We start from the raw sequence: 26,077 nt of genomic DNA on the forward strand, positions 1-26,077 counted from the left end.
AGAGTTGTACTATACATTAATCCCACTGGAAAAAGGGAACAACCACTGCTGTGAGTATGACTAATAACTGACCCAGACTGTTACAGATGGCAAAAAAGTTGTCTCAGAAAAATCTATGAAGTTAGCTCTTTTTTTCAGGCCACTACTGTATATAAGAAAGTAAAATTCAATTGAGAGAAAAATAGAGATTTCTACTTACTGATACAAGAAATAAGATCATTAAATCTTTCCTTAGGAAAGACAGGATTTTCCAGCCCTCGGAAATAGAGCTTCAGTACTCCAGCAACTGAGTTAATGTCATGGTTACTTTGGTCATCTGCCAAAGGATTTTCACCTTAAAAAGCAAATAAAGTGAATGAAACACACATGCAGGAGCACTCTTGCATGCAACATTCTAATAAGTGAGTGACATTTTGGGTTTTTTTTGTTTTTAGTGTGTGGGAGGTGGCAATGCAAGCATTCAAGTAAGATAATAAACATTGATTTAGAAATCCCAGGCTATGATGAAACAAAAACCGGCAGCCTAAATAAAGCTTCCTTTAAATTACATAACCTAGTGATCTCTTAGGTCCTGAACTTCCAACCAAGTATTTATAGACATGTTATGATTTACAGTTAGTACAATAAAGAGCCAAATGTTCTTAACTGAATAGGGTTTCTCAGACTATTCTTTGGGTGCTTACATAAAGCAAATCTAGTTAGATAACTCTTTGAATTGGCAATCTGTCTTCATTTTGAAAAATGAAAACATTCAGGAATAAGTGCAACCATTTTGTGAAAACCCTGTATGGGAACTGAAACCCTAAACGCCATGGCTGAATTACACGTAATTTTAAAGACTTAATCTGTATTTTGAAACACTTTAAAATGTCTGTATCTTTGCAGAATAACACTACCTAAGGAGATGCAGTTAGCAATACAGCAGATTTAAAAGGTGGAGAATAGGGGGATGTAGCTTCACTTAGCATGTAAAAACAGCTGCTTCACATATCTTGCCAAAGACAAAATCAGGTTTAACAAGATATATAACTAATCCTGTGGAGAAAAATACTGTGCATATTTTTTCATGCTTTTAAGTCACAAGACTTATGGCTCCAAGGGTTTTCTCATTAGCAGATGATCTGCAAAAGGTTTTCCTGCAAATTAGAAAACACAGCTTCTAAAACCCAAGAAAAGAGAACGTAAGATTTAAAAAAAACCCAATTGTAAGTAGTATTGTTTTAAGACAACTGGGAGATTGCTGGATCCTGGCTCCCCTAGCAGATCAACCACAGGCTGGGCGTTGCAAGCCACTCAGGTTTGAAAAGCTTTTTTCACTTCCTGGTATCTTTCCCACAGTTCCTCCTCTGGGGCTGAAGTTTCCTTCGGGAATGAAAACAGTGACTGAAAATGGAATGACCCCTTCACAGCCCTATTTGCAGCAACTGTGGTGCCACTTTGGCAGAGGGATCAGAAAGCTGAGCACTCGTATTCCAGAAGATCAAGTAACAACATTCTCAAATAGCATTAAGCAGTCTCTTGAATCTAATTAAAAACTTTAATCTTCCCTTTCTGAGAATCTTTAAAATAAAATATAGACAAGCTATTTCTTGCAGTTTATCAGTTGATTCGAGTCATATGCCTTGTCAAAACAAAATGAAAAACAACCTCAAGCTCCTAGGACATACAGGGAAAAACATGTACTGTTATTGTTATACTTCATTTTTAAGCATATGATGGTGCAAAGTTTTAGGTGCTCTACACAAAATGCATACAAACTGCTTAAACAGCCAGGAAAGTAATTAGAATTTAAAAGATTTTTAAATGTCAGATATTAAGGTGCTCGAACAAATGAAAATGCAATTACCTCTCTCAAATGAATTTTTAATATCATTGACTTCCACCTGGGAACCAGACACTCTAAAAATTCCTTGATGCTGAAGCCCTGCAGCAAAAATGGGAGACAGTCGTGAGAAATTAATCTCATTTTAAAAATACTTTTAATCTCTATTTTAAAAACAAAGCTGTGGTGGAAAATGCATTATGCAAAAGATACACAAAGAAGTCGGGGCAATAATGAAATGACATAGCATGTTTCAGAGCTTACCATATAAATTGATAAACCTGATACAGCTTTCCACAATGAGAGGAATGACTTGTCCTGAATCCTGGAAAAAACAAGAGTAGAAAGAGTGAATGGACTGAATGTGAAAATGCATTTTCTTGGTCAATTCAGATAGAAATACAGTGCTGGCAAAAAGACTCATAAAAAAAAAAGTAATTTCTAACAGAGTTCTCTTCCCATTTAGGGAGAGAGGGAAAGGAACAGGTGAAGAGAAAGGTTCTTCATTAAAATTAGTGAATCGGGAAATTCAGAGACTTCATTCTCTACCTCTGCCACTGTATCTAGCTAACATTGTATATGACATCTAAGCTTACGCATGTGTTATACATTTTTGAAGCAAAACGTGCTAAAGCAGTGAATTTGCCTTTTAAAAAGTTTATTATTAAGAATAATAATTTGTGATGAAGATGATCCTTCTGCATCCATTTAACTTACCTTGCTTTTCCTGATGGAGAAAATCCTACATGGACCTAATTACACAGGACCTAATTCCTCAAGGTGTTTTTTTATTTTGGTAAAAATTGTTCATCACAGAGAGTTGACAAAGCCTTTTCTAGACCTGCTGGACTATCATAAATGTTCTTGAAGAGCCACCAAATGACATTGCATGGGGTACCAGGTGTCTCCCTCCTGATCTGAGAGCACTCCTAGGTGCTCTGCTGATCTGCGTGTCCTAACACATGGCAGATGATGGCCAGGCACACTGAGGTTGCTCAGATTAGCTGGTAATACACTGAGTGGTGAACCCCAGCCCTTTTTTGCTGAGCAAGTGGTTCAGCTGCCTCTGCTGCAGGCACAAGGGAAAGGGAGGTCACAGTCTACACCCTCCCCACCTGCAACTGGTGGTGCTCAGGAATCCAAGCTCCTGATCTCGGCCATGATAGAGCAGCAGGTCTACAGCTACATCTTCAGTCAAGTAGAGGTGTTTTAATCAAAAAAATGCTTGTGATGGGAGAAGGGGAAGATGGCTATACACTAATTTTCAGTAAGTTATTTATCTATTTCTTTTCAACTGCTGATTTTCCAAGAGAACCATCAGAGTCCTTTGTCTGTGTGTTTTGGCACTTTAAAAAATGGATGTGTTACCCCAAGCACATTAATGACTCCTAGTCATCAAATATCTATTAAAAACACAAATGATATGATTAAAAATTATTTAGAAAAGTTGGTTCTTACACTGGAAAAATTACTGTTTCATAAGTAATAGGTACCTTTGAAATTCTTGTCTTGGAAGCTATAATTTTTCTTTCCAAATGAATTTCAAATACGTAAGTGCTCAGAGAACTGACTAATTCATTCAAAAGTTTAATATAAAACCAGTCTGTATTACAAAACCATGAATTCAAAAGCACCTTTTAACTCAGAATACACATTTCCTCTTACAAACCCATCCTTCACTTTCATGCTAAATTACACTAATGGGAAGTTTATGAATTAAGCCCAAGTAGAAGACAAGCCAACTACTAAAAAAAGTTTGTGAAATAACACACAGCGAAGCAATGAAACAATGCACTTCCTGAGATAACCTAACCCCTGATTTCCTGTGTACTCCATGTTGTTTTAGTGGGGCTTACAAAAGACTGTACTGCTAGTTATGCTATTTAAATTGTGGCTTCTTTGTCTTTTAATTTAAAACCTAGCAAAGACTGGCTAGCCAAGAATCAGCAATGTCTGGATAAGCGTTTTCTGTTTGAGCTGTGTCATGATACAGTAACAGCGGAATAAAAAAAACAAACCCATGAAACAGGTCAGTTACTAAAGCCAGGAATACTGCCATCTTCACCAACACTGAGCAGCCTGGCCCTCCAAAAAAGCAGAGTATTAGAAAACATGCACAGCATGCACCCGTATCTCCTGTTAGTACACTGGTTCATGCAAAGAATATATAATGCCTCGGAAAAGATCGTGTTTGCAGTAAGAAATCACAAAAAAACTCACAAACTTTCATACCTGGTTTTGGAGAGTTTGTTCAGAACCATGCACAACTTTGTAGTTAAGTAATTCCCTGAAATAATCTGAACTAACAGCTTTGGATTTTACATCTAATGATGGGAAAATAATTTGAAGTAACAACCTGTGTTGGTAAAATGTCAAGAACAGTGACCCTACCGCAGCTGTGAATTTAATCTGATGTGTGTAGTCAGTGAATGTATGTTTGGGACTAACTATCATTTCTTATTATGCAAAAATGTTACAAAAAGCAATTTGGTGTGATATTGTACTTCACAAGCTGTAATCCTTTTGTGCCTGTCAAAATGACTCATCCCTATCAGGAATGACACGGCCTTTGGGCAGGGAATGCTTTCCTAGGTTAGCTCCCACACTGGCAAATCTGTCACAAGGCTCCCAGCTTGCTTTTCCTTTTTCCTTTTGAAAGACCAACCATGTAGGACTCTCCACTTGCAATTAAGTCCTGTCACCCCCACTGCCATGCAGCACAACCCTCTTCTCTGTCAGGGAAAATGACGCGGTACCATTTATCTGGATTTTCTCTATGCTTCTGTAATCCAGGAGCCTTTTGTTGTGGGGGTTTCTGCTTCTTCGCTTTTTTTCATCCTTGAGCAGGAAACTGTTCGTGATATTAATCTCTTGCATCATGAGATGGTTTCCTGAACGTCTTTGCACCTCACAGCACCACCTGCATAATAATAATAGTTTTCCCTACAGTTGTACTGAGAGTGGTTGAAAGCTCTGTTCACAGACAGCTAAACTGGTATGGTGACACTGAGCACAGAATTTGTTCTTCAAAATATTTGCTGCTGGCTATTTTGTGCAGGAAGAAAAAAAAATCCCAGTAACATTCGAACCCAATTCACGAATTCAGGAATTTAATTCACTGCATTTATGAATGTATTGTTACATATTTTTTGAAGATTTGTTTCCTTTAGCTCTGTCAGCTAGTGTCCAGAGGCATTAATTGACTGTGATGGGCAGGTGCTTGTTAATGAATAATGAAATATCCATCATTTAAGACTACAATCACCCCAGAGCTGCTCTCTGGTTCAGTTTTGCTTGCTGTACTCGTATACTCATTTCTTAATGCAAACTTCTCCCTCTGGGTCTTAGAAAGAACTAATTTTGAGGCAGGCGTGAACGCAACCCGAGCGCGAGGCGGAGATGGTTCTCTTGCCACCAGAACTATACCTGATGTCTCGTGTGAGAGTTCCTTCGGCCTCGGCTAGAAGCATTATTAGAAATAAAAGTATGAGAAAGAAGAAGATAGTAAATACAGCAAAGATACAAGATCCAGAGTAGTGGTGATCACAATTTCACACAATATAATAAATTCCTAAAGTCATAGGAAATCAAAAGCTGGATATTAAACCTGGGGTAATATTGCTTCTCCACAGACTTTGAATACTGAGTGTAACAAAAATGGCAAGTAGGAAATTGTGCTAACTTGTGGGATGCACCCCTACATCCTATCTTCTACATGATACTAAGTTTCCTAATAAAACCAGGCTGCCAATCCTATCCCAGCTTGAGTGACAAAATTGTAGGGAAGCTAACATGAGAAATGAATTCCCCTCTCTCCCTCTGACTTCAGGAAGTATTATATTGATCAACTGGGAAAGGAAAGAGCCCCAGGACAGACTTAAACATAATGATCCCCCTCAGCTCTCGTGAGCTGGTGACCATTATTGTAAGAAGTGTTGAGATCAGCCACTGGGGTGGCTGGTGCCAGTACCTTGATGAATGACTCCAAATCACCATTAAACAACTTAGCACTATACTGTGATCGGGGCCTGGGCTTCCTGTGTTTCTGGGGCTTAGGGGGAAGATTTGGAGGCCTAAGGGAAGGGAATATGATTACTGAGAAAGGCAGAATTAAATCACACAATAAAATGAAATGTCTGAAAGCTCATGGCAAAAAAACCAGAACATTGTAAAGGGAGAAACAAACACAGGACTTAGCAAATAACGACTTTCCAACAAATTTAAGTATAACATAGTGATAACAGAGTGGAGAATTAAAAACACATTACTTATGGATAAATATTGACATTCCTTATGAATGCCTGCTTTGCAGTTTTACCATACATTTATTGCAAACACTGCACAGTCGGAATGGCCTTTTTTGCCGCGGTCATGCATTAAATCTGCAGTAACCACTGGAATTCATTCTGCCAGCCGGAGCAGAACACCAGCCACTTGAAGCACCTCTTATCAAGCATAAAAGTTGCTTCATGCTGGAGAAGCTTCAAATGCAAATTAAAGCTGCTCAGCAGACTCCTAAGATGCTTCAAAACATCTGCGTTTTCAACTAGAGCCAGAAACGTTAAACAGCTTTAGCCTTCTACATCCAACCGTCAACATCTTCACACAAGAAAAGAAACACCTTGCGAATTAGCTAAAGGAATTAAAAGAATATCATCAACTTGAAATAAATAAACAAAAGCAGCATAATGCAAAAGAAAAGAAAGAACACACAAAACTTTGGTCTGCAAAGCGTTTACCTAGTGTGTTACACATGTGATGACTACAACTGAAAGAGATTACAGGAAATAAATATTGTACTCTAGGTCACGATTTATTTCGTGAACGTCAGGGCACTCTGCATGCCAACAGCTTCCCTAGTTCCCCTGCACCAGGAGTCCAATGTTTCTATGGGTTTTTTGGTGGAAACAGTGAGGAACAATACTTTAATGCATAGAACATTGTGGTGGGACTCCAGTCCGCTTGTGTAGTACCTGCTATTTGAAACTCATCTTTAGAGATATCCTCTTCCCTTCTACAATTTAACTTTGACCTTGAAGAACATTTCCTTTTGCATGTCTTACAGTCTGGAAACGTAAATGAACCTTGGGTCAACAGGCAGGTCCCAGCAGGAGCAGGGGAGCTGGTGCCAAGGAACGGAAGGGCAGGCCCTACTCCCTCAGATTTCCTTTCTCTAAGTGACCAGGAGGTGAGATGGCTTCAAGCTGCTCCCCAACTTTAATAATGTAAAATCATTGCCTAAATGTATCATGTTCTTTCAGCTGCTTACAGAGCAAGGAATTTAGGATGACATGAGCCTGATCAGTCACCCACTTTGGAGTCAAGAAAGAACATTTTTCTCATTAGAAATAAGCTTCCATGCATTCCTGGTAGCATCTGGGGGCAGAGTTAAAGGCATGGGTCTCAGAATTAATGTCAGCAATTGCGAAGAATGCTCTGATTTTTCAACTGGGATCATGTGAGGAAAGAAGGTGAATAAGTCCAACTTTACAGAGCTAAAATGAACCATGGAGTGGTGGGAGAATGGGAACTCTGAGTCTGTACAGATGGCCCCATGAATATGGGGGCCGGGTAGATGAAGTTATACAAAACCAAGTGATCCAGCAAAAGGCAGAGTCAGAGCCGGATCCTAACTTTCTAGCTGGGAGGGTAAGCCTTTTTTTTTCCTTCAACCCAAAGATGAGGGGTGGTGACAAGGCCATTCCTGTCCAGGAAGGAAAAAAGGAGAAAGAGAAGCCATTGAGCAAGGATGTACAGCATGGAAAAAGAAGGGAAGAGTGAGACCAGGAAAGCTGGGCTGGATGTTCCTGCTGTCACCAGGGTAGGAAGGGTGGTGCCCATAGCAGTGACACACACAAGTGGCAGCTGCAAATTCAAACAGTTGCCATTGCCTCCCTCAGTGTGACAGCCTGGGGGCTGCAGTGTGCTGGTCCGTATGTGCTGCACAAAGCAGGGAGATGTAAGATCTGACACTGTTTACCTTCTCTCCTGTGAATACATAGACTCATTTAAGTACCAAACATATGGATGACAGGGGAGGCAGGTATTCCTGGCCAGAGCTAGGTTATCCCCTAAATTCATCTCTATATCAGGTTCTTCTGAACTGTGTATCCTGCCCAAGTGAATTACAAACAATGAGAGACAGGGCATCTAGCAGCTGAAAAAGATTTCTTTTCTAGCACCAAAAAGCCTCCAGGAACTTCAAAATTTGATGTGTGATTCACAAGTACTTTCAAAGATCTCCCAGCTTGTCCCAGCCTTGACACTGGCCTGAGCAGCTCACAAGAATGAGGAAGATGAAGAGTCTGGTCCTTTACCCATCAGCATGCAGGGACAGAAATGCTGGATGTTAAAACACACAGAGTCTGTACACAATTTATGTAACAACAGCAACAACAATGTTATATACTCTTACAAACCTGTTCTAAAAATCGTAATTTCTAAGATTTTGTTACATTTGTAACTCTAAATCAAGTCAAATAAAAATATCTTACCTTGTTGTCATGTATTCAGCTCTGTGACCTAGAAAAGTTCAAGAAACAGGAAACAATAATTTGTAGGTTGTAGGCAGATTGTTATGTATCTAAACACGCTTGGCAAATTACTTTTAACCCTAACTTTCATGTTACCAGCAGAAGATATACAATTATACAACAAGCAGGACAGTGCAGTTATCTACCGTCTCCACAGCTACATTTAAAATACAAACACAACTCATGTTATGGAACAACTTTTAAGAAGCCTACCCATAGACTAGAGAGTCACTTGATACCGTAAATAATTTGAAGTAAAACTCGAAACAATGTCTATTGTTTGTGCTCATGTGTTTTAATGAGTAAATCAGGATGGAAATAGAGCTGCATCAAGATTAGCTTACATCTCCCCTTGTGCCTAAACCTGTTCAGTGCTGAAAATCCAGAGCTCTAGACATCAATGGCTTGCTATTGAAAGACTTTTTCCTCTCTTTTGTCTGTGTGTTGCAGGAAAAAAATACACCATTACCAGTGAGAAACACCACAGAGAACTGCGGAGTACTGTAAAGAAGCATATACCATATTCCAGAAATGTTCCTGGTTAACGTTTGCAGAACAACAGACCAGGAAGTCAGGCATGTGCACCGCATCAACTCACAACAACGAAAAGCAAAATAATGAAACAGTAGGAAGGTCATGGTACGATAAGTTGCAACCAGCCTAGTTTTCCCAAAGGGAAACTGTGCCCTATTAATTTATTAGAATTCTTTGAACATGTCAGTGGAATACTAGATAAAGGAGAATCAGCTGAATTAATTTATTTAGACTTTCAAAGGCCCCCGATAAGTTTCTTCACAAGAGGCGACTTGAAGTAACTAAACAGCCATGGATTGAGTGACAAAATATTCTCATTGATCAAAAAATAGTGAAGAAAAGTGAAACTGAGTGGAATTAAATGGTCTTTTTTCATAATGACAAAAGTATAACAGTAATTTCCTCAAGTCTTCCCATTAGGACCATTTACATAATACATAATACATTTATGAATGTCTTGAGGAGATCACAGCAACTAAGGAGGCAGAATATTGTGCAGATGACTGAAATAATTATGAATCAAATCCTGACAAAATGGTGAAGCCCTTCAGAGAGGTTTAACCATGTTAGGGAACAAGACATACAATGGCAAATGAAATTCAGTATTGACAGGTTCAACTAAGATATCAGGGAGGAAAGAATTAAACACCTATGCAGCTAACCGATAACTGACAGAGAGTAAGCCAGGAACTTCTCCTTACTCACGTAACCAAGGGAAATTCAATAATACTAAAAATCCCAATAATAAATGCTAGTAAAACAAAAGATGTTACAAATCCCAACTGTAGGGGATTTTAAACACATCTCTGATGTTTAACAGAGTAGTGCAAAAGCTATCTGGTACTCAGGAGTAGTTTCTTTTACAACTGCTTATACTCTTTCTTTCATTTCTCTTTGCTTTGTTCAATAGATGAGCCTTGGGTCTCAATGAATATGAGTATCAGTGTGCTTCCTGTGTTCACTATCAATTTCATCTGAGTATTTCTCATTTACTTTTCCAAATTTGTAAATGCAGACTCAGCAGAGAGCATTTCATCTATTTCCCTTGTGCAGATCATGAATATGTATTTGCTGTGTCCATAAACAGGTGATGAACTGGAACAGAAACCAAATGCTGTTGTGGACATCAATTGGAATCTGGATTTATTCAGCCTACATCCTTACACTGTATAGGTCTGAATAAAAGCAAGAGAGGGTGCCAAACAAAAACCTGCAGTTCAGACACCCTCTCCTCCTTCCCTTCTCCCCCTCTTCCCTCACTGTCCCCTGCACTACTTGATACAACACCCTGTGTTATTTGTCTGCAGCCTTGCTGGCATGAAAATTTCCAGAAAAGGCAGTTTGAGAGGAGCAGGGGAGCAGTTCACTTGCTATGAATTAATTTCTATACTAGCTACAGCAATAATGTTGATAATTCCACTGTAATTCTACTCTTTCAACCATCTCCATTCAAGAAATGTACAGAAACCAGGCCCCCCTTCCCAGGCATGTGCACTGTAATGCAGGACATGCCTCAACAGAAGGGGGTACTTGAACATTTTAACCTGTAAGAAATGGCTTTTCTCCATGTAATAGCTTTGAATGTGCATGTATACATTTGGGGTACTATTTGTGTGTGCTGTGCTATGATGATGCAACAAATATGTGGTAAAACACTGTAGGCAACACAGATTAACTACTCGGGGTTGCAGCTGGTGCGTTGAAGGGAACTCTTCAAACAGAATGGTCCAAGCGTGTCTGAGCATGGCAGAATGGCCCAGAGCCTGATGGCAATTTAACACTTAGGTAACCCCGCTGAGAAGTTTTTCTTTCTGTTTCCTTTCATATGGTTCCTTATTTCTTTACAGCATGCATTAGGCAACAAATTCTGTTGCCTTTTATCTTTCTCCTTCCAGTAAATGGATTTTACAGGGCTTCCAAATAACAAACATTTACTTTATTTTTCCAAATACATTTTTGTAAGCATTTGGAGGAAAATTTTCCTCTTTTCTGACTAACATCAGCTGCACCTTGTTTTGCGTGAATAAACTGCTCAACGCACACATTCAAAACAAAATCCTATTAAATGAAAACTTCCAGAAGAAAGAACATAATGTAGTTAGTTGTCTAAAACCAGCTACTATCATCTTCTGCTTCCCAGCCCTGCAAGAAAATGCTGTTTGTTTCCCACTGCCAAGCTCAGTCACTCCCTGGACAGCGGCTTTGTTTGGGTCACAGACACTGAACTGTTAATAGCTCTTTAGGCACCTCCACAACTGGATTTGTGGATCTGGGCTTTTGTATTAAAAGCATGAATAGATCTGATTAACAACAGATTTTTGGCAGTAAAAAGAAAATAAATTGACACATCTTTTAGAGACTCTCTTCAGAGAACAACTTTCCTTTCTTGAGTCTGAACTTTGAATTATAGTCTTTAACCTTCAGGAGAGGTTTTCTATTCCTTGTGGTGTAATTCACTTCCTCTCAAGTCTGTAAGACTCTGTTTGGCTGGTCCTCAAGGCTTGCAGTGTGATTTGTCTTTTCCCTTTTGTCCATGAGGAAGTCCCTACTGGGAGGGCTGGTAAGAGGTGAGCTGGAACTCAGCAAAGTGCCTGATTAATTCCTGCCCTAATTCAGCTTTACTTCATTTGATCATGGACATCTGCTGACTTGGTTTATATTTTAAGATGCATTTTAAAAAATTGTGGAGATTGTTCAGGACAATGGATAAGTTTCTGCTATGATAATTTGCAGTGCAGTATTTTTTTTGTAATGCAATAATTTTATATGCAAGAATTATAATAACAGCTATTCATTAAGGTTTTGTTCATTCCAGTTCACAATATGCAGATACTTTGTAGAAACCCAATATTCAATTAAGCCTATAAGAGTTTCACTGCTGACATTAGTGAGGTCAGGATTTCACCTTTTCTCTCTCATAAATGCTCCACTGAATTGTTAGGCTGCAAGAAGGACATTCACATTCATGTGTCAAAAATACTGCACTACTGAGTGCATTGTAAGAGATGCATCCTGAATAATTCTGTATGCTTAAAAAATATTACTCTCCCTCAACTCTTAAAAAAAACCCCAAGTCATCAGAAATTGTTGGGAAGTAGAAACAGTAAATTTGTCACAGTTCTTAAATCACCCTGCACTGACTGTGTCAGCTTTTCTTTCAAACACGAGATTTTGCATTCAACAGTTCCACTTCCAAATATAGTCACTTATAATCTAAACGCCTGCACAGTGGAAATAAATATTTGCTGAAGAAGTAAAATCAATTTATAGTGTGTAGTCTTACCAATGTGCCAAAACTATGGCAAAAATAAAATCTATGCTTACTGGACAATTAAGCTTTAAGTTTTGTAATTTTCTTCCTGCATACCTTCAGCATTTCAGTGGGTTCATTGTATAGTCTTGAATCACTTTTCAGTTTACTGTATGATATTTACCTTCTCCAAGTGTCCTCTGCAGCAAGTCATGTTTTGCTTGAAGTTTTGTGATGAGATTACTACCTTCCAGATACTCTCTGAATTTCTGTAGAGATGCAGATCAATCCATTACTATGTATATGACACAAACTCCAGGAACTTCTGCATAATGTTTACTTCAGGTGCTGGTCGGTATCACATGAATGAGGAAGCAACCAACATACCATGAAATAGAACTGCTCTGTTTCCTGCTGGTTAGCTCTCCTTTTTGCAATGCTGGGCTTACTCAGGTATGTCTCAGAGACCGTTGACTTCACAGACTCCGTTGAGCGACTGTGCTGGAAACACTCTGACACATCGTAGTCTTCAATGGTGACCATATCTTGTATTGTCTGCAGGGTAGCCTCTGTTGTTTTCTTAACCTGGTGTTCAAAAGCACAGTTTACCCAATGGGAAGATAAATACATACCAGAAACAGCTTAGAAAGGAAGCTCATTACTCAAAATAATTCTCTGGCATGGTGCTGCAAACAAACTGGTGTGTGAACATGAAAAAATCGATGTACTGTAACAGATACCTATGTAACAGAAGAATGGCATGATGACGTTTCCTATCTAGTTCTCTGCTTTACCACTGTACAATCCACAAACATGGATGCACTCTTGTGTTGAATGTATAGCACTCTCAAGCATTTGTTTCCTGAAATTTGAATCAAAACGTGATGTGATTTGATTATAGTCCCTAATCTGGGACAACAGGCAAAAGAGATGACACACTGCTCTGAAGGGTCAACTCTCCCACGTGTGGTCAGTGTGCTTGAATGTGTACAAGGACCTGGCTGCCAAAGCAACATGTTCTTTCAAGATAAAAATCTGCGACATCGTTCTGCGGAGTGCTATGGTGAGGAGCACAGTGATGTTTAGACTGCAGAAGTGCAATACACAGCTGGAGGAGGGAGTTGGAGAACAGCTAATTTACACCAGCCTCACCACGCTTCCTATGAGCTATGGAGCATAGTTGCTCATAGTGGAAACCAGGGCATGGAGGCTGTGGAACAGGGGATGAAGTGTTTCCACAATGCCATAAAGTAACTGGCAAGATTCCCAAGGATGTGATTTACCTCCTAGTTCTGCTTCAGAAGAGTGTCTAGTACAGCTAGCTTAACCAAATCATGGACGCTTCCACACACATCTCCAGTGTAGGCAAATATCCTTTCCCTGCTTGCCAACATGATTTCTCTCCCTATGCCCTTCCACTTTACTAAAAGAACAGTCTTTCTCCCTTTGTCTTTGTTAACTTGAGATACTTCCTGAATTCAAATTTTTTTTTAAAGACATGTACATGTCTCATGGACATTAATACTTTGTTCTAGGTATTCAGCACGTAATATAGAATAAGAAAACCTGGAATCCTGAAAATTTATCAGCAAAGTACACTAAGAAATTAAATTATCACTATGTTTAAATTTAGAAACAGATTCTCATTTAAACTGAGGGCCTTTAACACTGCCTTAAATTGGATAAAAGTGCAGATTATACCCACTGGGAGCCCCTTCTCTGCAGCTAGAGCAGGGGAAAGAGAACAGCATAGCTATTCTTTATTTTACAAAAAAATGCATTATATTTTACTAGGTGAGCTATTCCCAATACAGGCATTCAGTAGTCATGTTTATAAATAGCCGTAGCTGAGATCACAAGAGATTTTGACTCAGCTACCACAAAAGACTGTCCAAATTTCTTTGTACTAAAGCAGCAGCAATTTGGGAACTGGACAGAGTGGTCATAGAAGACAATAACTGTGTTCAGTGGCTTTCTGCCACAAAACTTTAAAAATATGTGCTATTACACGTTTACACTGAAGCATCTGCAAAATACAGAACTCAGTAATGTGAATGTATGGACAAGTAAAAGATGGAGTTTCCAAATGTATAAAGCAGACAAGGATCTACATTAGCATATTTGCCAATATTTGATTTTTAAAATTAAAACAGCTCATACAGATTGAAGCCATTTCAGGGTCATTTACATGCTTTTGACAAGGTAAAAAATCACTGCACATTCCTGAAAATGCTGTTCAATGCATAGCCCATGTTGACACAGATCTTACCTCCTCATTTTCGATTTTGAGTGTGGCCAATCGTGACTGTAGTTGCTGATACCTAAGCATAAGCTCTGCTTGCACAGGTTGCTGGGCAGTGACCTGACAAACCTAACAGAGAATCAAAAAGAGATATAATATGCAACAAATTAAAAAAAACCAGTCAACAGTTTTGGTTGCTCTCCTTAAAACTTGGTGAATTCCTACCACAGCTATTAAAACTTAATAAAGCAGACAGTAAAATGTGCTCATCTGAATTTAAAGTATTTATGTGTTACAAGGTGTGGATCTACATACTGCATCTTATGACTACAGAGAACAGCCTTATTGTATATCTGCTTCCTGTTGCTTCTCCATCACACAGAAATGCAAACCCTGGAGTTACCTTCAGATAAAAATGTACACGGGTGATTCTGCATTCTGCTTTCCTACTGGTCTTTGGTGCCACTACTCACACCAGTGCTGGGCTGAGCACAGGTTGGCCAGCAAATTCACAGCAATGTCATTATGAGTAATACAGAATACAATAATACACAATAGTTTTTACTGGAGAACTCTGAAGAAGCTGAAAACAGCACTGCCAGTTTTGCAGAATGCTATTGCTGATCCACTTGCTTCTGGATAGCATACCAAACTCTTTGTAAAAGAGGATAAATTCTCTACCTTGGTATATAGAAACAGAAACAGTCACTGTAGGGACACTTGTCAATATACAAACCTCATCACCCATATGAGACTGGAACTCGAATTTCATTGGTGGACAAAAAGCGGTGGGGTACATTTCCATGAATCTCTGCTTGTCACTTCGTGGCTCCAAGCTGTCAACTGCATTTTCAATGATGTCTAAGCCCTCATGCCTGGAAGTTTCAAGGTTATACTCTGCAGAAAGGTATGTTCTTAGGGCTCTGTTCAGACTAGCGTGGTATCCAAGATCGCAACACTAAAAACACAATAAAGGGAAAACAAATTTAAAAGGAGGAACACCATTCCAATATCCCAAACCACAAAATAGCACTAAAACTTTCTGTCCTGAAATTCTTCTATCTTTGAAGTATTTTACAAAGTATCTTCTAAATTAAAACACAATACTAGGATCAAAACACCATAAGTATTTAGTATCCTTGTTCTACTGTAAAGATTAAAGGACAGTTTTAGAAAATTGATCAAGTGCAAAAGCATGGCAAAATGTTTGCATTTGCTTATCAGATACAGATATGCAGTCACTGTATTTACATACAAAAGGTCTGGGACTTGACACACAAGTGGACTTTTCAGTATTATTGCCATATGCAAGCCTTGGATTATCCATGTAAACCCACCCTGACGCAGCTCTACCATCTAAGACAATGTCAGCACCAAACTGAAAATGAAGCAGTTCCTGTTCACCATGTCTGTGCCCAAACAAAAACCCCCACAAATGCCTCTAGCATTAGTGATCCAGTGAAAACATATTTACTGTAAACACCTTATTTCCCATGCTCAGACAGTGCCAGCAATGTACATCATGTTACTAAATGCAGAAAGTCATAATTTATGTCTTTTTCTAGGGGTGAGAATAACACTGGAATGTAATTGAAACCTAATTGGAAGGACATAGTTGTGTCTGTTCTTGAATTTTAAACATCCTCAGTTTGCATTATTCATGATTGGTTAATATTTTAGAGGAACAGCTAAATATATTTTTTAAATGTCACAGCAGTAGCGTATCAAGTGATCGTTTCCTTAATTTTTTCCCCACATCACACAGTAAACATTATCCTCAGCTTCTGCTCAGTGAGATTCCAGATGTATCCCAAACCTGTCTGTCACCCCGATAGCGGTACATCACTCTGCTAACACTTACATACAAAGCAACGCTCTATAATCGAACAGGAGAGATTTGTCCCAGCCAGAGGCCAAGGTCTGGTGAGGGCAGCCAGGGAGCACACTGCTACAGGGCATTCCTCAGGCCCCAGGCACCCATCTTGGGTGCCCACCAGCATTTTAAAACCATCATTCTCTGCAGGACTCGCAGGTTAAGCGACACAGTTGGGTAAAGAAGCAACCTGAATTCAGTCCATTGTAGATTATACTTATGTGCATACCTCCCTCACAGCTACTACAAACTCTTAGGACTCCCAGTATCATGTTCCTCCCCTGCCCCTTTCTTCTTATTTGAAAAAGGAGAGAAAAAAAGAGAGAGGGATACAGACAGACATACAAATTCACACACTGTGTGGGAGAGTTTTCAACCTATTTACCATAGCTAAGCCTGGGTGTAGAAGAGAAAGAAACCCCTCACACCTTGCTTTAGGTGCACTAATGACAGTGATCAAACTGCTCTCTGAAATCTGACGCATAACAAAACTTCCAGAAAGACTGAGCTTTCAGTCTTAATGAGTACTGCAGGTAGTTACTGCAGATGGGACAGCGACTGAGATCCCAAAAACCAGCTGTTGAACCATTTACAGAAAATGGAAAAAAGATGTCATATTCAATCAAACACACATAGGTTAACCTCTCTCCTTTGCATTTATAGCATGGAAACTTGTGTTACACTTACTAAAACAGCCACTCAACTTTTATAGTAAAGCACATCCATATTTCAAAGACCTCCAGCCTAAAAAATACTGTTTCTAAAAGGAAAAGTCTCTTGGTGTTTTTCTCTTGTTCTGTGTCAAAACAGATCTCATATTTAATTCACTATCTTGGATGAAAAAGACAGACTAAAAGTGCTGATAAGAAAGTGGATCAGGACAGCTGTTTTATTTCATGTGCATTAGTTTCAGAGAGACCTCATGGAAGATTAAACTGAGAGGAAATGAGAAATAGAGGGCAATGCCAGGTTTAGCATGGCCAACTATCCATGTGTTATAAAACTACAAGCATCTTGAGCCTGAATTCTGGCTCTAGAGGATTAATTTGAGTATTAATAGAAAGCTTATCGATATACAATTAGAGCTGTGTGGGTTTCTGATGCAGCTTTTTTGCAAGTTGGAATATAAGATTGCAGCCTTTATTCTGTGACAGTACCAAGAACTGCAATGTTTAGCCCTCAGTAACTCACCATGGTCATCTTTTGCAGGTGATGACAGCTGAACAGGGCACCAAATATGGCCTCTCAGCAAGAACAAGGATATTCTGCATTGCCTTGCAATGCCAAAGCCAACAGAGCGAACAAAAACTAAATCCAGAACCTGAACTAAGGCCTTATCACCAGTGGCTCTCCAAAAGGAATTTAAAATGCCTGAATTCAGAATTTTCCTTCATGGATTCAAGTAAAAATAAATACAAAGCTTTGAGATTCACTAATCAGCACACCAAGGTTACAGGCTGGATGGCTAATGAGATCTGCTATCAGTCTGTGGGCTAGAGAGATGAGACGTCAGTTGGTGCAGCAAAACGTGAAGATGAAAAATGAGAGAACGAAGTCATAGATTATGAGTTTTATTGCATTTCTGGAGTCATAAAGACTTTTGGTTGGGCAATGTGGAGGGAGATGAGTGATGCATTTGGGATATGTGTGAAAAATTAATTATGTAATCTGCATTTTATTCTTATTTGGAATTAAATCTGAAGCAGTCTCAAGAGCATTTACTGTCTTTATTGCACCCCAGAGTATATCTAGGCTTGAACAAAACAAACTGCAGTGCTTAGCACAGAGCTTCAACTAACCAACCAAGCTGCTCTTCATTTCATTTCAGGAATAATAATAAAATTCTAATGCCAATGAAGAGAGAAATTCATTTAAAAAGCGCCTTAACCTCTGAATAAGTCACTTTTTAATCATCCTGTTACACAGGCACCAGCATTTAAATCAGAAGAGATCTGGCTGGACATATCATATTTATGAGAAGTTACGTAATAAAGACTGTGAGCACCACGCACTCTAGCCTAGTTTGAAACTTGGCTCTATGAATGATTAACAAAGAACCTTTACAGAATAAATTAAGTTCATAATAGCTAAGTGTTCCCTAACTTCCTAACCATCCAAAGCACGCAGACTGCAATTAGAGATTCAGAAACTCCACTCAAAGAAAGACCAACACATGAATATTTTATTTATCCTAGCAGCAGAACTACAGTGAAATTGTTTTGATCGCTATTTCCTAGCATTTACCTTCAGATCAGATGAGTGCATGGTAAGTCTGAAATAAGGTCCCAACATTCCTCTTACACTCAGATAAATCTAATGAACTCAATTACACATAAATCTTCAAGTAAATGAGTACTAGTATGTGCCATATGGACAGATGTTGGTACTAACAGATTAGCAGGGCTGTGTACTCTTGCTTCTCTGAAACCCACAATGTTAAAAAAAATACACATATTAGATAAAGCTTATTTAATTTAGCTAAAAAGTAATCTTTGCTACTTTTTACAGGATACAAATAAAGAAGAAACCTAATTCTGTCTTCTCCTTGAACTAGATCCTACTATAGAGTCATCAGAGAAGCCATATTTAACAGAAAATTCAAATTCCTCTAGTACAGTACGCAGAGGACAGAAATATCATGCCTATCAAATTCTACCTCTTCTTCTTTGAAAATGTTGGTCCCAACCCTCAGCTCCCTAAATGCATTAAAACATCCAGCTAAGACTCCAGCAATATTTTTATCTTGCTTTTATCACAAGAGCTTAAGAAGAACAACACATCATCATGCTAAGTCAGAAGCCCTAAGCTTTGTTAATGAAATGAAGGAGTTGAACAGGTCAGGCCAAGTTCAGCTGAGGAACTGCAATTTAGGCTTTTCCACATGAGCCTCACAAATGGAAAATGCAGTGGAATCCAAATGAAAAAAAGGTAAATTTTTTTTTGGTGTAAAAAAAAAATCTCACAACACTCCCCAAACCTGTTACAAAAAATATATATTGAACATTGAACATTTCACTGCATTCCTTCATATATTCATCCCATTTGTATCACACGTATTTTTCAGTAACGTAGGAAAACATCCACTTTCATTTATGGGCAACACCAACAGCTCAGGGAGATCTAAATCCCTTCCATGTTAACTGGAATTCAGACACAGAGGAGAAGTAATCCCCTTCTGTACTGGCAAAGAGAGTTCAGGCAAGCACGTAAAGGCAGGCAGCAGATGGGGACAAAGTAGAGAGGGCAAAGAACAAAATCATCACGACTGCTTTGAAAACTCAGAATCGTACTATGACATTAATAGATTTACAAAATGAGATAGTGTGGATTGGTGCACCATATGGCCAATGGGAAGCATGTCTCATATTCCAATGATATAACCCCAAAATCTTGCCAAGACTCTTGCATTTACAAAAAGCATTTCCTTTGTTGAGTAGTAAACACTGCATCTAGATACCAATGCTTTCACAGCAAATTCTGATTAAACACAAATGTCTGAAAGACACTTCATTTAAACAAGCTCACAATCGGATTAAATTGGCTCTGAAGCAAATTCTGGTTGCACATGTTTACAGCCTGCTCTGACAAAACAGTGATGCAAAGGGCAGCTAGACTTTCTATTTAAATTCCTTAGGGAAGAGTAATTTCTAAAGCCATTCTGCCAAAAGAGCGTTATTGTCTACACTGGTCCATGGCTTGGAAAAAGCCACTCAAAGTAGGGATCGTTTTCCTTCATTACTAAATGCTGTGGAATGTATATTTCTGTTAAAAACTAGGAGTTAGAAAGCTCTAGTCTTCTTGGTTATGTAAATATATTTTCAAACAATAACTCCAAAAAGTGTCCTTGTACATGTATATATATATATATATACACACACACAGAGTCCTTCACTTCGCTTCTCCTCACAATTCTTTGTGAAGTTCCAGGCCTCTGGTCCCTCCCCTCAGCTTTCACTGCTATGGCAGCCTTTATGGACATCAATGAAATGGGTAATAATCAGGTGCATTTTCCAACCAAAGAAAGTTTGATCAAACAGAAACACACACTGGAGACATTCACTGGGAAATGTGAGCTTCAAAAGAGAAGGCAGGAGAAAAGACCAAAATCAGCACCTTTCCAGCCTCTGAAGGGGTGGAGGTGCTGGGAACAGAGGGAAAAGGACTTTTCCTTTCAGCAGCCAGGAAGAACTCATAAAGTTCACATTTATAAGACACGCCCTAACTACAAACTAAAACTCCAACATCCTTTAAGCAGTATAAGGAAAATAATGCATTAGGTAAGGACAACTTCTCCCTTGGGTGGTACTTTTGCAGGTATGCCACTGGTCCCTAGTTTTCTGCCCTGATCATCTATCTATCTGGAACCTGGCCAGTGTTTCCATTGCCTGGGCAGGCCAGAGGGGTGGAGCAGGATGAGCAGCTGCAGATTAGACAGGGACAATAAAAACAGGCAGAATAAACCACAAAAGAGAAGACATGCAACAGTGAGTAGGAAAGAAGAAGAAAAGAGATGTTGAGATAGAGACAGCAAGACGTACTGAAAAAAGGTACGTCACCATCTCTTATAAGAAAGAAGCAAGAAAAAAAGAGCAAAACCATTTGGAAAGAGTTGAGAGGGAAAAGGAAAACATAACAAAATAGGCAATACCCTATAAACTACAGGAAAACAGAAATCTGAAAGAAAACTGACTCTCAGTATTTAGAAAACACACAATAAAACACACATACACAGCTATTTCAGTCCATTCATCTCAAGAAGGCACTTTTCTCCTTTTCTATCAAGCTTAGCTTCTCCAGACAATAGAAATGGGAAATATCTTGTCAAATCCTGCATTAATTTATACTGTATTACAAACCTGAACTTAGCTGGCTTGTCTTTGTGATGAATATCCCAACAGAAATGACTGTATGTGAATGTTATTTACTACTGTAAATAACACATGCTAAAAAGCACATTCGAATATCTAGGATTTCACATGGGCCACAGGGGCGTACTCACTGACTTATTTAACACTACATTGCTGCTGAATGAATATTCTTCATCTTGTGTTTGCTGTCTCCAAATTTTCTGTATCAGATATGTGGTCAGTTTACAAAGAATAGGACATGATAGAACGTGGGGTGCTTCCTCCGTATCATCTAAAAATGCCAGTAATACAGGTTCTGGAGACCAAAGTCTCATACAAGCCAAGATCAGTGCACAACCTCTTTCTCCTAGGACGTTCTCACAGGAATAACTTAACGAAAATCAGTAACAATCCTGTTGACAGTACAGAGTACAGGACTGATTGTCTGTTCTGCAAACTACATGAAGTAAGAATAAAAAGCAGTGTATATTTGAATCAGTGACTAAATGAATGAAACTAAATGGTTTTGAAGACACAGAGGAAATGCTTTCTTTTGAGCTACACACCATTATTAGACACCCACTTAAGAAGCTTATCTTGTAAAAAATATTTGTATCCCAGAAATCCTTTCAGAGTATACAAAATGGAAATATCTGCCCTTTTTGTGTTATTCCTGTCATGTTTTCTCTTGCCACATGGGGAAAAAACATAATGTTCTAACTTTAAAGGCAATAGATTTTGTGAAATACAAAATTGAAGGGAAAATCTGCTGATTATACCATACAATACTATAAATGATAAGCGTATTGTAGGCAACCCACATGACTAATGTATTCCCTTTGAAAATGAAAAAAACAGAAAAGTATTATTCCTGAAAGAATAAACATAAAAACCAAATGTGTCAATACTTACATCGATTAAATCCGAAAGGTCATGAATATAATACTTGAAAACAGAAGCATTGGTTGCTTCAAGGGTGAGCAGGTATTCATTACGGGCCTTAATAGATTTCAGCTTGTTTTCAGAATATTTTGCTTGACGCTAGGAAAAAGATTGTAAATTAATGTATTTGAATGACTTAATTTTTATTTATTTATTTTTTAATGTAGCAAAAATGGTAGTGGTTCAAGCACACATTCCAATTAACCAGAAAGAATCTTAGTTGCCAGCCTGTTATGCATATGACAAATGTAGTACAAAGTGATAACTTAGTATTTTGTTTTAAACGTGACTATACAGTAAGAGTCATACTAGGTATATTGGGAATAAAGTATTCCCTTCTCTGTGCTGCAATTAAATCAAGTTATCTATAACCCACTGCTAGTTTATTATGTGTACCCTGTTTAATTTTATTTCCCAGCTGGACCTCTCTCTCTAGTATCATGATAAAGAATGTCAGAAATGCACTGAATTTACTTCAAATGAAGCTAAATAAAAGGACTATTTACTTTTTCCTTCATTTTTTCAATCTTTTTCACAGAGCTCCGTCTCTGGTGCCTTTCTTCCAGTCGAATATGAAAAACAGGGTCTCCTGACCTCCCAATCTGCTTTTCTTCTTGCTTCTCTGCCTCCTTCAGTTTGCTTTCTGCACTGATGCTCTCTGCATGATACATGTGGTATGTTTTCATGACCTGCAAAAGACAAGAGTCAAAACAGAGTTAGGAGAAAATGAAAATACAAAGGTATCCACAAAAAAATCACGTGTCTTTGAGTAAAATGTTCTCTCACAAACATGGACCTTGGATATGTTTCTTTGCCAACAGAGACAGCGGATTTCTGGTTGCATTTTTCTTTTCTGATGTATTTAATAGACTCCCAACAGGGATACCGTGAGCCTATTTGCCTTATCAATACGCCTGACTTTCAATGAGGGCTTTGGATGATGCCCAAACTGCCATTATTCACCTTAAAGGAACAGGAATCCATATAGCTACAATTCTAAATGTTCAGAGTGCTTTACCAAGCACTATGAATAAAGAGAAAGGTGATGCAGAACAAGTCATACTATAAGTGTGTGAGGCCATCTCTCACCATGCCTCATTTCTGCTGAGAAGGGCCTTGCACCGTAGAAACATTTTGGTAGGCAATAAGGCAGCAAGCTGCCAAATAATTCAGTCAAAATTTGTGCAGAATTTTTTTTTCATTTTCTTTCATTGTCCTGATAGGAAAAAGCAAAATTCTTCTTATTAAACTTCAGGATTTATGTCTTTGAATGAAAACATGAAATAATGAGCAATAAACCTATCTCAGTGCCATATCTATCTGACTTTTTTGGTGGTAAGTTAACAGCTCAGCTCATGAAATGTCTGAAAGCAGAAGGACCCCTTCAGCACTGAGGAAAGGGGAAGGATGCAGAAGCAATGGGAAGCTTTGGTCTGGGAGCACATTCCCAGCCAGCTGGATGGCTGTCCACAGCCTGGAATAAAGTGGCTCCCAGCTGCACAGCCAGCAAATTGGGTGCGACCAAAAACCAGAGGAGAGATGCAGAAGGAGCCGCCTGATAAATCAGTTGTGAAGATACTTTCCCCATAGCCCCCCCAGTTAATGTCATTATCTTCCTTCTACATACACGCTGGCTTTGCAGCCAAGAGATCTTGGGCTGCCAGCCTGTGCTTGCACAGACCACAAAGAGGGAGAGGGTCTGGTTCAGCCCAGTTCTTCCTTTCTTCTTCTTCTTCTCAGCTCAAACGCTGTGTAGTGGGAAGCAAGCAACCACAAACCACCTGCCTCTGCCCACCTCCAGCACAGAAAGCTTCTTTCCATCTTCTTTGGCCTTTTTTTATTTGGTTGGGTTTTTTTAATTGTTGTCTTAAGTTTCAAGCAATGAACAAAGCACGAAGGCATCCTTGGGCAGCCAGCAGCCTCCTCTCTTCTTCACAGGGGGCCAGAGTGTGCTCTCCAGCAGATGTTATCTTTGGGCTGAGGCCATTCACATCTCCTCCAAAGGACGTGGCCAGGGAGGAATCAAACAGGCTGTTCCTCCATCAGCAGAGCTTCGTGTGACCCATGGAGGAGACAGACTAGTTTGAGGAGCTGCCTTGAAATATTCCCCAGGGAGAGGAGTACTTTTTGTAACTGAGTAGATAGGCCATCCTAAGGAGCATCCACAGACTGGCAACACTGTGGACACTAAAGCTAGATGGTGTAAACTTTGCTGAGAGCTGCAATTTTGCAGAACCATGTATGTTATGCATATGTTATACACTGCAACTGTGTATGCCATTATTTAATACTGATGCCATGCTGTTGATACAGCTGAAATAGCATTGGTATAAAAAATGAAACAGGCAACTCTTCACTAACTTCCTGTAGTAAGGTAAAACAGTTGGAGATGCCCATCAACAAGAGTGCCCTTGTCTTTAATTTTAAAAGCATGTTTACAGCTCTCTGCTGAAAAAAACCCAAACTGCCTGGAGCAGAGCTTAGTGCTATTGCTGCTGCTGTTATTTTATAGCACAGTTATGCTCCAAGGCCCGACCATAGGGCAGAGCTCCCTGCCCAAGCACTGCTGACAGCTGCCAGGAGCAGCCGCTGCCTCAGCATCTCACTGACTGCATGGATGAGGCAAAAACCCAAAGATGAAACAAGTTGAGGTAGGAAGAGCAGGTGAGCCTGCAGAGCCAAGATGTGCACCGCTCCCAGCTTAACCAAATGGCACCTTCAGCTCCCTGTATCCTGCGCTGTTACCAAAGGCATTCCTAAGGTTGTCGATAATCTGTACCCATAGACTCTAACTCATACAGCCACATGGAAAGAACTAATGAAAGGAGAAGAAATGCACTTAAAGGAATGATTTATAAAACAAGCCTGAGAAGCACAGAAAGCGATAGAGCTCTATTAAAAATGATGGGAAAAAGAAATTAAAAACAAGGTTTTGCCCTTCTCTTTTGGCCTTTTTACTCAATTTTTGAGTGCCTGCTTAGAGAAGTTTACAAGTATTCGCTTTTATTTTTTATCCTTTGTTGTTTTTCAGCTCCAGAGACTTTTCAGTTGATGGGACAAGGCTAACTCACATGTCTTGCCACCTAGGAAAGTTATTTTCTTTTGTATTCTCTCAGTTTTTCACCCTGCAAAGAGGGAACAACAATATCTCAGAGTTTTCTAACAGCATGTCTCAAAGCATCTGACTTAAGTGGGGAAGCAAGGATTTGTTCTGCTCAACAAAAGCAGTAAGTGCTGAAGTTTTTGAAGCATTTTTTCTGAGTGCCATGGCGGCCAGGGGGCTAGACATAAATGTCCTTCTGCAGCTGAGACATTTCAGCTTGCCTCCTTGTCGAGTGAATGAGTACAAGTGCATCACTACCAGCTTTTGCCAAGAGGCACAGATGCCTCCACACTGACTCCGCTAATCTCACATCACTGCGGTGTTTCTTCCTCTTGCTGGCTGCTTGCAAATCCAGTTTCTCACTCTACTCCAATTGAAGGCCAAGTTTTGTGTGAGAACAACATGGAACTCACAGTGTCTATGGGGAACCAAGATCTCTACTTGAAATCCAACAAACTTGCAACAAACCCTACACAAGTTCTCAGTACAAATTATTTTTAAGGTGACTAAAGCTGAGAAAGAAGCCCTTCCGTTGACAGTGCACTCAGGTATGGACAACAGAGTCTGTCCTATCTCACCCACACTGGCTTAGAAATCAATACAGACTATGTAGAGAGCAGTGATTGGCCTGTGCATTTGACCCCTTTCAAATTTGTTACGCTGATAGCACTGCTGATCTCATGCACTAGTGACATAACTATTTTGCAAGCCTCTGGGGAAAGCTGACAGCTCCAGTCTTTTTTATGATTTGTCAATGTTTTTTAAGAGCTGATACTGCAGCAGCTAAACTTAACCTGAGAAAGCATTAGACAGATGTATATGGAAAATAAATGGAAACAGGCTAAGGAGTAGGCTTCCAAGTATTTCAGTACATGCTTCCTCAACAAATTAGCTTAGAATTGCATGCTAAGTTGCATATATGACTCTTTCC

General features: G+C 39.2%; 1 protein-coding gene across 1 annotated transcript in view; it reads right to left on the reverse strand.

The window, feature by feature from the left end:
• Positions 1-26,077, reverse strand: part of SRGAP1 (SLIT-ROBO Rho GTPase activating protein 1) — a 66,718-nt gene that overhangs the window by 25,454 nt on the left and 15,187 nt on the right. The window contains exons 3-13 of the mRNA XM_010182662.1: positions 22,550-22,732; positions 22,014-22,142; positions 15,118-15,339; positions 14,409-14,510; positions 12,527-12,724; positions 12,324-12,408; positions 8,317-8,344; positions 5,793-5,895; positions 2,087-2,147; positions 1,847-1,924; positions 200-334 (exon numbers count right to left, since the gene is read on the reverse strand). Of these exons, the coding sequence (XP_010180964.1) occupies positions 200-334; positions 1,847-1,924; positions 2,087-2,147; positions 5,793-5,895; positions 8,317-8,344; positions 12,324-12,408; positions 12,527-12,724; positions 14,409-14,510; positions 15,118-15,339; positions 22,014-22,142; positions 22,550-22,732 (1,324 nt within the window). The remainder of the gene's footprint in view (positions 1-199; positions 335-1,846; positions 1,925-2,086; positions 2,148-5,792; positions 5,896-8,316; positions 8,345-12,323; positions 12,409-12,526; positions 12,725-14,408; positions 14,511-15,117; positions 15,340-22,013; positions 22,143-22,549; positions 22,733-26,077) is intronic.

Source organism: Mesitornis unicolor, unplaced genomic scaffold, assembly GCF_000695765.1.
Source record: "Mesitornis unicolor isolate BGI_N332 unplaced genomic scaffold, ASM69576v1 scaffold40194, whole genome shotgun sequence".
Taxonomy (NCBI): domain Eukaryota; kingdom Metazoa; phylum Chordata; class Aves; order Mesitornithiformes; family Mesitornithidae; genus Mesitornis; species Mesitornis unicolor.